General features: G+C 43.9%; 1 protein-coding gene across 1 annotated transcript in view; it reads right to left on the bottom strand.

Annotated features, from left to right (window-relative positions):
- LOC126548008 (uncharacterized) overlaps positions 1-14961 on the bottom strand; it is a 45063-nt gene that overhangs the window by 11317 nt on the left and 18785 nt on the right. Inside the window, exons 4-5 of the mRNA XM_050196083.3 lie at positions 4276-4350; positions 299-591 (exon numbers count right to left, since the gene is read on the bottom strand). Of these exons, the coding sequence (XP_050052040.1) occupies positions 299-591; positions 4276-4350 (368 nt within the window). The remainder of the gene's footprint in view (positions 1-298; positions 592-4275; positions 4351-14961) is intronic.

Here is a 14961-nt window from a genome sequence, read left to right on the forward strand (position 1 = left end):
CTGTCACAGATTAGTTGTTCCTTTTAGAATTTTATGTAAGGTCTGCTGTACTTCACATAGAACTGGATAATACTACTGATAACAATCCACCATGATTCCTAGAGGCTATGTCATCTTGGTCAGGCATCACTGATTGGTCCAGATGTTAAAGTATCTGCTTTTTCTGAGAAACATCCAACCAATGTGGGCAAATCAATCAACACAAGAGGAAAACTCTAGCCCACATTGTCATATAAGGCACTAGTTAGCACAACTTATCACATAACATATTTTAGAACTGTCTAAAACCAAAACGAACCTTGCGCTTGTTGTGGAAGGCCAAGTACCCAACCACACAAAGCACCACTGCAGTCAAGAAGTAGGCAAAAAAATGGCTGTCATCCTGGGCTGGCAGGAAAAGCATGGCGCCTGCAGCTGCAGAGGCATCAAGAGGCTTTTCTGGACGACTACCTCCAACAGAACCCCCAATGGGCTGCGCCCCTAAGGGTGCTGACCCACTGGTTGCAGAGGCAAGGCCTTTCTGTGTTGGCAGGGGTGGCTCAAGCTCTTCTTCTGAGTCAGGCTCCCTCACATGGCCATAGTCAAGGTTGCCTAGCCAAATTAAAAAAAAAAAAAAAAAAACACATACGATGTGAAAAGTGTTTCTCTTTTAAGCAGATCACACTCTTGAACATAGCAGTAAAATAAGAGATCATGCATCACCTACCTGTTCACTGCAAGACTAAGGCCTCTCCCAGCAATCTCCAATTACCCTTGTTTTGTGGTAGCTGATTACAACTTGTGCCTGAAGATTTCCTAATTTCATCACACCACCTAATTTTCTGCCGTCCTCGACTGCACTTCACTTCCCTTTGCACCCATTCTGTAACTTTAATGGTCCGCCAGTAATCTTCCTTACGCATTACATGGCCTACCCAGCTCCATTTTTTTCTCGCCCAGGGAGTGAATAAAAATATGGCTGCCACGTTCCAAACAGGAGATTAGGAATGCCTTCTTTTTTTTCTCTAAAGTGGAACTTCACCTCTTCTTCTAGTATTCCCTGACAACGGTCACACTCGATGCGAGTGCATGCGGCAAATGCACGCGCCATTATGTCTTCATCTTTGCTTTCTCACCAATATGCCATTGTCCTCTTAAGAAGGGGGGGGGGGGGGGGGGGGCGGCACGAACCTGTGCCCATTGTTTAAAGATGGTTTCTGTCTTGTGTTATTATCCCCCCTCCAAGAACGCATCATCCCGATGTGTAAAGTGACGAAATTGTCGACAAGCTGTTGTCCATACTAAAGTGGTATATGGTACCGAGTAGATGTGTTTGGTAGAATATTCACTGCCTGTCATAATATGGCTTCATTCTGACCACATGAACAGTTTCTGTGCAATGTCGACATTGTGATGAGCTGTGTAACTTCATAGTTTAAGGCACTGATGCGGCGAAGTACTCGGTATAAGGGCTGAAATAATGGCGCAAAAGCTTTTCGGACAGGCCGCACGTCCGCATGGGTATCCACACCCATACTTTGTCACCCGGTGCATACTCGACTTCTCTTCGCCGCAAGTTGTATCAGTCCACATTGATGCGATGCCTTTTTGTTGAATGCGGTGTCGCGCCAGCTGAAGTGCTTCTTCGCCCTCCGTGTAAAGTCGCTGATGTCAGGGTTCTGTTCTGCACTGTCGCTGACAGGCAGCATTGCATCTAAGGGTGTGCTCACTGTTTGGCCAAAAACAAGATGGAATGGCGTTACTTGAGTGGTCTCTTGCAATGCGGTATTGTAAGCGAATGTTACATAGGGTAGTATCTTGTCCCATGTACGGTGCTCTAAGCCTACATAAATTGACAACATAATGGTCAGCGTTTATTATGTTTTTCAAGCATAGGAGGTAGCCAATTAACAATTATTTCTAAAGGTATGGAAAGGTATGGCTAGCTTATGCCTAGACAATGAATATGTTGCTATATGTTTACCTTGCTTCAAAATGCTTTGCATGCTTTTTTGATCCTGAAAAAAAAAACCTGCAGACTTTAGTGACCCCTTCGGCAGAGTCTTTTATCAACGGCATGTGAAATGCATGTGAATGACATGCGTCTCAGTATTGCTTCTCTTTCCAGTAAAGAAAGCTAACAACTCAATAAAAACGCTTCTAATAATTTACAAGATTTAATAGGGATGGAAACATCGTCACTTGCATGCAGAGGTCATAAATATATACATGGTGTCCCAATTAACTATCATGCACCAAGATCTAAGAGAAAAGCAATGCGTTACTTGAAGAAAACCTAGTGCATATTGTTTCCATTACAGTAGAGTAGCTGCCAGTAATGTTTTTGTTACTGAGATTTAATTAGGTAATTGTAATTAATTATATAACTCGAGACACGCTATCGTAATTATCAAAGTGTCAATGAGGCATTTGCAGGCACAGCCAAGGGACATCTGACTGCGGTATTTTCAGTGACGTACTAACAGCGTACGAATTTTTTCCGATTGATAGTAAACCCTGTGAAATATGCCGAATACCACGTGACTGCGCTCCCACCCGCATCATAAAGCAGTGCTCTCAAACAGGCTCCTTCTGAGTTAGCCAGAAGGAAAAGAAAGAAATAAAGAAAAATTCACCACCCAAGCACTCCATAAAGATGGTTAACCATCGAAGCTGAAACGTGCGGCCCCGGTGTTTATCACTGGGTTAATCCTAACAGTTCATTAAATGACGGCTTCGTAGGCTGTGCGCATTTATTACAGTAGAACCACGTTCATACATTTTAGACGCGAGAAAAATGTACTGAACGGCAAAATGTACAATCCAATGTAACTAAAAAAATTTGACCGACTCAACTATTGTTCACATCTACGTAATGTGAAGCGTCGCGTGGATCGTTGCGGCACGAGATGAGACGCTGACGTGCATTGAGCTGGTGGTGCTCGGGCAGCCCGAGAAGTGTTTTGTTGTTTTCCTATTGCGCAGTGTTTTAAGAGGGAGAAGGGAAACCGATACGAAATCGAGCTGGTGGGCGACGCCGGATGCTGCCAAAGCGAAACGTGATGCCCACATTGCGCCACCTGCAGCAGGGAGCGGCAGCGCGTTCGGATTATCGCCTACTAAAAGCGCGCAGTACGCTACCAATGGCACCCTGCACTGTAAAATAGATAGGTGAAGATGCTTACCACAATAGGTTTGGCGGCGATAGCTGTGAATACGGCGTGCGACAACCGGGGCGGAGATTTGCTGGTACCAGAATAAGAAAATGTGCGCGCTGTCATTTTCATGCGAGACGGGTGGCTACGTACTGTCCTTAATCGTGCGCACCTTTTCTTGTTCACATGAGATCTGGTGGCCGGAGAACGTATACGATAGCAATCTGAAACATGGAATGGCGATGCGTTTCGGTAATCGCCTATTAAAAGTGTGCGCTATGCTTCCGACAGCACCACGCACTGTGAAACAGATAGGTGAAGATGTTTATCACAATAGGATTGGCTGTGATAGCTTTGTATGCCGCATGCGATGACCCCGGAGAAGATTTGCTGGTACCGAAGTGAGAAACTGAGTGTGCGCCGGCGCTTTCCCGTGCGACAGGTGGGCAAGTACTTCAGTGAAGCTGCCACGGCGGACAGCTATATAGTGTTCTCGATCGCGTGCACCTAGTGTATTTTCTTGTTTACATGGAATCTAGCGCCCGGAGAACGTATCATACGACTGAAGTTTGACGACGTACTTAACGTTGGCGACGAAAAATAGCATTTTCAGGTAACATTAAATCAATCAAAAATGAACGTAACTCAAGTGGTCTTTTTTGTGTTCTCAACCGCGAACGTTGGCGCCGGGAAAACGTACGTAACGAGGACTTATCAACGAGGTTATACTGTATTCCATTACCTTGACATGGTAAAAAAATCTCCAGAGTCGCCCTCTAATTGAGTCAACCTTTATGTCCTTGCGGCCAAACCTGAAAGGCATTCGACCATTACTTATATGGCTGTTCACTGACTCGAGCCTTGGTGCAGTGGGTGCTCCTTCATTTCGGGATGTGTTAGAATGGGGAAAATACTGCCAAATGAATCAGCAGTGTGTATCGGCGTTTTTTTCTAACTCTTGTTTAATTCAACCTGACAGGTAATTCAGTCAATTTCGTCGGTCTCGTTAGGGCCAAATTAACTGAAGTCAGCTGTACATCTATAAATTTCTTACACCATTTTCAAACACGTCCAGTTCAATGACAATACTAGTGTTAAGATCAACAAAAATAAACAAAAAGTGGGTACTGCCATTACTTACCCGAACTGGAAGCAGGAGGCATTGCACCCAGGTCTTTTGATAGATCTGGTGACACACCCGTATACTTTTGCAGCCCTTGTCGTGTGGCACAAACGAGAATAAACGAACAATGTAGAAATAGATGCTGGTATTGTTAAGGCACAAACATAGTGAGGGCCATATGCAAGTGTTGACAATGAATAGAAAAATCATTACTTTAAAGAACCACAGTAGTGAATTAACAGTTATCTGCAACACAATGAACTTACAGCTGAAAAGACTAGGACAATTCCTGCAAAATAAATTAAAGTCACCCTATGTGTTCAGATGACATCTGAAGATCAGGGTCATTGTTCGGAGTAGTGGGGAATTACATTAAAAATCCAGTCATACTCATAAAAGATGACAAAAATACTGTCAGTGTTGCCATAACTACTGTATATAATCAGTCACATTAATGCGTATGCTTATTGTTAGGTGCTCATTAAACCTGCATTAGCTGTGGAAATCATATATTACTTCTATGATTGATGCAAGGGCTACTTTTGTTAAAAGTGAAAGTCAGCAATGACCTGAATGTGCCGAGGGACTTTAAATGAAAGCTAAATACAATTTTATCATTTGTTTATTTGAAGCCAAAATATTGAATCCAGACTGTATACAACTGAAGGTTTTACGCTTAAGTGAACGGTTCTTGAAATGCTCCAGTTGAAAAAAAAAAAAAAGCCCTTTGTACTTCTCATGCTCTCAATTATGTGGAAGGAGAGGAACTAGAAGGGAGCATATCGTCACACAGCCAGCCTTCACAAGCCAACTTTCCGTGAAGCCGTTCTTTTTGCTTCTGAGAATGGAGAAAGGAATACCATAAATGTGGTCTTAGAAGGATTAATATGCAACAGGTTTGCTTTACACCAGGGCTGGTGTAGGTAGGTGTTTTTCTTTAATATAATCATGGGTTTTATCAACAGCGAAAATGGCAAATACTTGCCAAACAGCGAATACTTGCCCATCTGTCATGGCAAAGTACTGCAGGTTATAGGGGTATTACTCAAGTTCGCGCGTGCGCACCTGACCCTTCTCTGGATCGCACAGCGCCAGCGGAGCGGCAGTCGCTCCCTAGCACTTTCGCAGCAGCCCTGTGACCCTGCAGGGCTGCAGCCCTGCAGTCAGAGCTGTGACCCCTAACCCGCGGTTCGCAGTGAGTTGCGACCAAGGCGGGTTCAGGCCAGGGGGGACAGGGTGAGTCTCGACCTAAGGTGTTTATTCACCTTAGCGTACAAATGTACCAACTGGACAACAACAGCAACAACACATACAAATACAACACAAAACAAAACCACAGCGGCGGAGCATTCCGCACGTCTGGGGTGAAAAAACCGCACAATGTGGGAACCACAAAAGAGGCTGATAAGAGTTCAGCTCACCCAGAGTGGATCCGCGTTCGGGCCCTGGGGCGGTCAGTCGCTCACAAAGGCCGAACGCAACAGGGGGACGGCGTGCGGCGGTCTCAGCGGCTGAATTGAGATGCGGCCTGTCGCAAGCTCCTCAGCCGAAAAACAACGGTGCATCGGGGGAATAGCGCTTCTCCCCGAGCGGCGGAGAGGGAGTCTCCCCGGTTCCAAGAAAGGGAAAGGAGGGAACGGGGTGCCTTGGGCTGCGGCATCGCTGCCAGGCGCGAAGAGCAGCGGGAGCGGCGAAGGTGCCCTCTCCCCGCTACCCTCCGCGAGCGAGCACGTGATTATCGCGTGATAACCACGTGGCCGCGCCGGAGATATCGGGATGCGCGTGCGACCCCCACAAGGTAGATCATTTATGAATATAAGGAAGAGTAGAGGTTCACGAATCTTTGGGGTACCCCCTCGATCAATTATTTTACAGTGAAGCTGTATACCTCTACCGTTCAAGAAAATTTTCGTGTCGATGTGGTAAGCAAAAAACTCCCCATACATGGGCCAATCCCGAAGATAGTGCAATTCCGGCCCGACCCGGGACGGAAGTGAGGCAGGCGTTAAGCACTCCCCATACACGGGCCGATCCTGAAGATAGTTCAATGCCGGGCTGACCCGCGGCGGAGGTGCAGCCGGCATTAAGCACTCCCTATACGTGGGTCGATCCAAAAAGAAAAAAAAATAAAATAATAATAATTATGGTGTTTTACGTGCCAAAAGCACTTTCTGATTATGAGGCACGCCGTAGTGGGGGACTCCGGAAATTTCGACCACCTGGGGTTCTTTAACATGCACCTAAATCTAAGTACACGGGTGTTTTCGCATTTCGCCCCCATCGAAATGCGGCCTCCGTGGCCAGGATTCGATCCCGCAACCTCGTGCTTAGCAGCTCAACACCACAACCACTGAGCCACCATGGCGGGTTTCCCAGTTGATAGTGTTACATAGTTGTGCAGTGCTCTTCCAGGGCATTTGATGCAATGCATCGTTTATTGACGTCGTTCCTGTGCTGTTGAAGTCATGTCCCGAAATCGCCGGTCTCGTCTATGTAGAAGTATAGGCAATCTGCACATGGTATGATGTATGCGACGCCTGAAAACTACTCTCTGTCCAGGTGGTCCGTGTAATTTCACGGGATGAGAAGCGCAAATGTGAATGGTCTGCACAGTGCAGCCACCTGGTGGCACAGAGCTCAACCACACACAGTAGCAGTAACGAAATGTATTCTTCTTTGCTGCTGCTGTAAATTTCTTGCGGAAGTGTAATCATTAACAAATTGTTTTTGTAAATGTTTAAAATGTTTTACACTTGGTTAGAGCAATATTAGCACTCTGTTTGGCTGGTTAAGCTATGCGCCAACAGGTGGCTGGACCGTGCAGACCGATCAGGCAACTCACGTAGGTCTTTGTTAAAGTTCCTTCATCAGCTTTAGTTTATGCCTCCAGCCATCCGTCGAAACGCCCAGCTCGCCTGTGGTTACTGGAATACCAGACAAGTTCAGCGCTGCGACAGAATGCTCGCAACGCACATTGCTTCGATAGCTCTTGCTTGGGGTCGACTGCCAAGCAGCTGGCGGAGAGTTTGGAGAGGCTTCACGCGCTCGCTCCTACAGAACTGGAAGTCAACGACACGACGTGCCATCATGATGCAGAGCCAGTGAAGGAGGAGCTTAGCCCCAATCACTCGGCAAACGAGTTGAGGAGAAAATGCATGACTATGGGGAGGGTAACTTGTAATCGTCCGTAGCTCTCTTAATATGAGACGTTTCACATAAATTGTGGTGCGAATGATTAACTTTAGCTGTACCCTACGTGCCAACAAAATTTGTGCGAACCGTTTCAGGGGCCCTTTAAGCACTCCCCATACGTGGGCCGATCTCGAAGATAGTGCAATACCGGCGGAACCCGCGGCGGAGGTGAAGCAGGCGCTAAGCACTCCCCATATGTGGGCCGATCCCGAAGATAGTACAATGCCGAATCGACCAGCGGTGGAGGTGCAGTTCGCCATTAAGGGGCCCTCATACACAGCTTCACTGGTCATCTTTCTTCACAGAGTGGAAGGGCACAGTTTTTTGTTGAAGATTGACAATTGTCAATTTCCACAATCAGCGATTGAGTACTAATGTAGTTGCTAATGAACTGTAAAGGTGGGCCAGATATACCAAAGTACTTAAGTTTGTGTAACAAATTTTTATTGTTAATGGTGTCAAATGCTTTAGTAAGGTCAGTGAATATGACACCGACGGACATGTTGCTGTCTATTGCTTGTTTAATGCAATCAGTAAAAGAAAGAAAAGCAAGTTCAGTGGAAAGGCCTTGGTGAAAATGGAATTGATAATGAGACAGCAGATTAAATTTAGAGAGGTACTTTTCTAGACAGTTATAAAACAGTTTTTCGATGACATTAATAAAGAACAATATATACAGATTGGATGGTAATTGTTAATAGAACCTCCGTCAGCTTTCTTGTGCACTGGAACTATTTTTCCAATGTTGAGGTAGCTCAGCTAGCTATTGTCAACCAAAATAGAGTTCTGTGATGAGAGCCAACATGCCAAGCACTCGGCACATGTCATGTTTCTTCAGTGAAGTCTCTCACAAGTGTATGTTAGAGATGAAACATTATTTCTTCATGCCCAGGGAAGATGCTAGCTCATAAATTAGTTGATCCTAGAATGTACAAATGCAGGCTCCCGTGCACACCTCTCCATGATGGGGCTTGTTACATGCACGGGACAAAGTTTTTAGAAGAATAATCTAACATTTTAGATTGATTCGGCACTTTCCTTTAGTGTCCTCTTAAAGTAGTGAAGCACGAACAGGCTATTCGGTATAATGTTATCTGCAATTGTATCCTTTTTTCTTTCTTCTATTGAGCATACCATCTTACCTGGTTCCTTATCCAGATCAAATAAAGCACATGGTATTAAATTCATCGTTTGGCATATGTTACTAAAATTTCCCAGAAGTGGCAACATGTTGTAATTAGTAATGTCCTAAAGCCTCATCAACCATAATGTACTACAATGCCTTAACCACTGAGTGCAATTCAACTGTGCAACTGTGTATGCAATTATTGCCTCTGCTGAAATGCTTTGATTTGCAGGGACAAGTTCACACAATATAAACAGTTTGTACCATTAAGTTCATCTTTCATCTCTTGGTTAGTTTGCTACAGGTACTTCAGAAAAGTTTGCTGTTGGGCTAGTTGGTACATTGTGTTAAGAATGAAAACAGCGAGAAAGATTGGGACAAGAAAAAATGTCCAACGATTACAATACTCCCTAATGCGAAATATGAGCGCAGCTAATTACATGTTTTCATTTCTCGATAGGTTGAGGCAAAGAATTTCAGACTGAAATCACCGCAGTGACTGGCAGTGGCCCAGTGCTATCAGCACCTTCGCAGAGGGAGGGGCAGTATGGGAATGCCTGACATGATGAGCGGCATCGGAGCCAGCTGTCGGAGACAACAACGAAGGCGTGGGCGATATACTGAGGCAAAGAATTTCACACCGCAATCACCGCACCGACTGGCAGTGGGTCAGTGCTGTCAGCGTTTTTACAGAGGCAGGGGGGCACTATGGCAACGCTAGCATGATGCGCGGCATCGGAGCCAGCTGCGGAAAAAGACGACGATGAAAGCGTTTGCGCGGTTACGCCGAGGGGCACCAATGAGCCAGCTGTGGTAGAAGACGGCAACAAATCCACGAGTAGTGGAGTAGCGGTTACGCCGACGCTGACGCTCAACCCAGGAACGGCCGCCTAAGAGCTGCACTCTAAAAGAGCCAGATACAACGCTGACTTGAACCTGCAGGTAAGCATTACATCTGTGGCTATTTCGCGTCCTGTTCTTTCACTGTTTTCTTTTTTAAGGTTATTGGTGCCCTCATAATAAGATTTAAAAAATACTTAAATTTCTGAGTTTTACATGCCAAAACCACCGATTATGAGGAAGGCTGTAGTGAGGGACTCTGGATTATAATATCAACCACCTGGGGTTCTTTAACATGCAAGTGCTAACGAGAATGGCTACCAGCAAAAATACAGAATAGCATTTTTGACTGTGAAAAGAAGCACAGTATCTTTCGTTATGACCGGGATATTCATGCTGGTTGAGTGCCATTAATTAAATGTTCGTTTCTTCCGTTGTACCGATTTCTTCATCTTTAGAACTTGTATACATGTGTGTTGTTGTCAGTCGATAACAATGTACATTTCTGTGCTTGTTATAGGTCCCCAACTGCATCAAGTTCATTTTGCAATGACCTTCATGACGTTTTAAAGAATTTAGTCATTAGGTTTCTTAAGACACCCATGTTATTTCTAAGGGGATTGTAATTTTCCCACCATTTCACGGCACGGTGGTACTGCAAATGTGAAGAAAAACATTTCAGAATGTGTGCACTTTCTTAGTATGTGCCCCAATTTTAACCTCATACAGCTTGTTCACAAACCCACTCGCACTACTGTATCCTAACACTTTTGACCACATTTTTACTACGCCCGACTTGGCTTCCAACCTACCTGCCTGCCTGGCTTAAGATCACTTGCTTACTCCCTTCACTCTCAAAGCGCATGTTTCTTCTAAAAAGAGTTTTAAGAGTATTAGTGTTTAAAATCAAGCAGATATCAGGTCTATTATAGCCAAAATGGAATCATTCACTGCAGCTTACATCACTCACTTTGATAACTGGTTGCTATTAAAAAAAAAAATAATAATAATAAAAATAAAAAAAAAAATGTTGTCCCCAATAGATCAGTATGTAACTACAGAGAACATGCCTTCTAACCCTCACTAGCATCTGTTTAACACTACTCCTAAGTGCCTGTGCAACAAAATGAAAAGGCTGTTTCACTGCGCAAACCTAACAAATCTTCCCAACTGTCAGTTAGCTACCCATCGGGTAGAAGATGAGTACATCCAAGTGACAATAATAAAAATACATTCTTTAACAAACACGCTCAAATTTTGGAACATTGTTCGCGGCACTAAAACATAGTCCATACAATTAATGTCTCCTGATGGCACTAGTATTCCACTGAATCAGTGCTGTAACATTTCAAATGATATGTTTGTTTCTTTTTGCAATGACAATACCACTTAATAGAAAGAAAAAGTGGGCTAGTTGGTATTATTAAAGACCATGCTTTGGCAATGCCACTGTCAATTTGCCAAGTGTAACTAATTCAACTTTTCCTGTAATGTATTCAGCAATAGGCGACTGGGTTGGTGTTGGCCCCTTAATTCAGAACCAAAAGGTTTCTCCTTGTGCAGGACCTGACAATATTGATTTGAAGATGTTCAAATGTACTGAAGTGTTCTCTGCTGTTATTCCTTCTAGAATTTATACCCAGTCATCGCAGTGCTCACCTCACCTGCAACAATGGAAAGAACGGAAAGTGGTTCCAGTCCCAAAGTCAGGTAATGCACATGCTCTGGAGAACTACTGTCCTATTTCAATGACAGGTATTCCATGAAAAGTTTAGAACATATATATTCTCACCTTATTTACTTCTGGAAAGCAACACAATTTTTCATCATAGTCAACATGGTTTGAGTAAGATGCACTCGCGTGACACCCAACTCATGTGCTTAACTAACAATCTACTTGCCATCACTGACAATTCATTTGACATTGGCTGGGTATTCTCAGACTTTGCAAAAGCTCTTGACACCATGTTGCATGATTTACTTACATGCTTTACCATGGCAATTGGGCACCATTAGCCAGCTAACAAAGGCTTAAAATGCCAATTTCAAGACCTTCCGCGGTGCTCATAGACCCACTGTTCATTTTATCCCTGCTTGGCAGGGATTTCTGAACAGGCTCTGAAGATGCGAGTGCACTCGGAGTTGAAAGCTAGAATGGCCACCTTCGGAAGCGGCGTGCGTGCTTCGAAACATTGCAGATCTCACGATTCCGCTGTGTCTGTGGATGATTTTATTGATGGCTCAAGCAGCAGCGAGACACACGATGCTGCCTTTTCATCCGTCTTTGATTCTGAGAGCGACAATGACAGAAATCAACCCGGAACTTGAGGATGCACCAGTAGTTTGTGCTCCTCCACCAACTTAAACTATTGAGCACTAGCCAGCTAACATAAAGACATACCAAAACTGCAAAAAATGTTACAACAGCAAAACTCAGCAGAAAACAAGAGTTTACTGCAAGAATTACAACGTCCTACTATACTGCCGGAACTGCCTTGCTGCATGGCATGCCCAAGTGTAGGGCTTTTGGTTAAATTTTTGTAGCACAAGCAGGTCGCAAGAAAAAATTTTGATTTATTCACAAATAATGGTTATTTGTGAAATATTTTGGATATTAAAAATTATGTTAGCATTTATTCTTTTTAGATACAAGCATATCATTAAAAGTTTTGTTCAATTTTATTCTACAATCTTGTATTTGGCACTTTATATTTTTTTATGACAAATCTCGTTAATAACAGTTGTATGCCTGAAAAGCGCATTTATTCTGCTTTGCGTTCATGTATGAGTGCAATAGTTTCTTCAGAAAAAATATCTAGTGTAACCTACAAAAAATGGCCATTTTCCCCACGGTAGGGAAAGTGTTAAACTTAATCAATTTAATGTTTACCTAAATGGGCTGCCTTGGATTAGGGACTTTCTAACAGAACTCAGTATGCGACTGCTAATCATTTTTCGTCTGGTCCTCAATTACTTCATGTTCCCGAAGGGGTCTGTTCTCAGACCTCTGTTTTATTTCATTTATATTAATGACCTTCCTAACTGCATCACGTTGTCCTCAATTTGTTTGCTGACAACTGTGTAATATACCATAAAATTACTGACCCCTCCGATTCTCCTAGGCTACAAGACAACCATCAAGCATATCCCCTTTGGTGCAACCAATGGCTCACGAAATTAAACATACCTTAAGTGCAAATCTATGAGCATACAATGCCATATTTGCATTACTAACGAGTACATATTTTTCTTGAATGGTCGACAATAATCACCATTCTTGCGTGCCTTTCTTTCATGCTACACACACGGTACTACCAGGTCATGAACGGCATGCGCGTTGTCAGCGTGGCATAGCATCCTTGACAGGAAAGTAGTAAGCGCAGAGTTTTCAAGAAAACGCAAGCAAGGCAGATGATTGTTGTTGTGGGGCAATATATGCCCCAGAGGGTGCAAACATTTTTAAGAGCTTAATGACCTCTCTTGGCACAAGCATGTCGACTACATAGCCATTAGTGATAATCGCATGCTAGGGTATTTGTCAGAAAAGTTTCCACCGTGCCTTTATCTTTAACCCTTTGTTGCATGAAGAAAAATTACACATGCAAGCACTGGTTACTTTTACTGTTCTATCAATGTGCGTCCAGAAAAAGCCAAGAAATTTTTTTTCTGTGCTTTCAAATGTTTATTTCATAAGCTTCGGAATGTGCATTACAGTGGACAACATGTGCATTAGCTCCAGTGAGTGCATGTGCCAACAGTTTTTTTTTTGGTCCAACAGACAAAGTTCCTGCCACCACATTAATAAACAGGAGCTTCAAAACAAGTTTAAATGCAGCGCACATTACTCTGCATCATGGAATACGAAAAAACAGTCACTTTTGTGGGTAATGTGCAAGTATACCTTACAGTGGCATTGCCAGGAATTTATTTTGGGGGGGAGGAAGGGACTCACTTGACCAGGGAGGGGGTGTGACTGGGCAGGCAAATGTTGTTCATGTCGCTTTATGCCACACATCCTAATTTACAGAAATTCGGGGTTGGGGAGGAGAGGGGTGCACGTTCCCGGCCATTCAAAACCGAGCAGCTTGCTATATTCTATCTAATCACTCCTATCACGTAAGTGTTACATTGATGAAGCAAACTCTTAGCAGATCTTTCATCACATAGAAAGTTGTCTTCACCTTTTCCTCCAGATCTACCATTAAAACCCTGTACTAAAACAACTACTTGTGCCTCCTTCCTACATTTTGCCCCAACCTGATCACGTACACAAACTTGCTGTGCCACCTTGTCATACAAACATGTATTTGGATTCCTTTTTGCTCCTGTTAAATCTCAAAACGGCAATGAGCATTCGTTGGATGCTTCCCACGAGGCAGCCCTTTCATCAGCCCCCACCCAAACGATGGTGGGGCCTGACATAGACTGACATGAAAACAAAGGGGCTCACTTCAAGGTGACAACAACCGCCATCCTCAGTGGAAGCGGTAACTACCGCAAAGTCCACTCTACCTGAACCTGACACTGACAAGCAGACCATCATGGAGAGCCCACTAATTCATAAAAGGGGCCAACGTCAAGGTCTTCCGCAGGAATGGCGTCTACATCAGGTTCACAGATTGCCACATTGTTGAATCATATGTGGGAGCGATCGCGCAACATTGGAGGAGGAGTCCGGTGGAACGGTGCGACATCATGGACAGGATTTTGAGAACGATTCTACGATTATGACTGGTCGAGACACAGTCATCAGATTCCCTAGTCTAGTCACCTAGGGGAGACGACTGTTTTAAAAGCAAAGATGTTTGGTGCAGTGTCTGTTCTGATGTCAGCTGACATTGTGTCCTGATGTGTGCTCAGACATGTAGCGAGCTCAGATATTTAAAGTGCTCCTAGATGAAATGGGCTTTCATATCTGGAGCCAGTGTAATGTAAAATAAACCCTTTAACTTTCACTCCTACTCCTGGACGTACTCATCCCTGTGTCTGAAGAATTCCTGGCCTAAACGCTACCCCAAGCCGCAACACCCCACACTGGCATCGACTGGAACCGCCTTCCTGCATCCCTCATTGCTATTTCGGACACATCAAATTTTAAGGCCACTATTTACGATGTGAACTGTTAAATCCTGTGTATTTTTCTGCATTCTTTGTTGTTTTACCACTCCTGCCTGTAGTGCCTACAGGCCTCAAGAGTATGGTAAATAAATAAATAAATAAATAAATAAATAAATAAATCTAAGTACGCAAGCACATTGCATTTTGCACCTATCGAAATATGGCTGTGAGGAAATAAATGGACTGCGCGGTAGGAGACAAGGACAAGCGCGGTCCCTTACTATGCCCTTGTCCTGAATTCCGCACAGTCCGTTCATTTCCTCGCAGTATGAACCAACTCGCCCAACAACAAGTTTTATCGAAATGTGGCTGCCATAGTCAAGATCGAACTCATAACCTGGAGCTTTGCAGCGCACCATCATAGACACTAAGCTAATGTAGTGGGTTCATGACAACATTCACTTAACTCTAGCATATTCATTTTTGAC

This window comes from Dermacentor andersoni, chromosome 1 (genome assembly GCF_023375885.2).
Source record: "Dermacentor andersoni chromosome 1, qqDerAnde1_hic_scaffold, whole genome shotgun sequence".
NCBI classification, from domain to species: Eukaryota; Metazoa; Arthropoda; class Arachnida; order Ixodida; family Ixodidae; genus Dermacentor; species Dermacentor andersoni.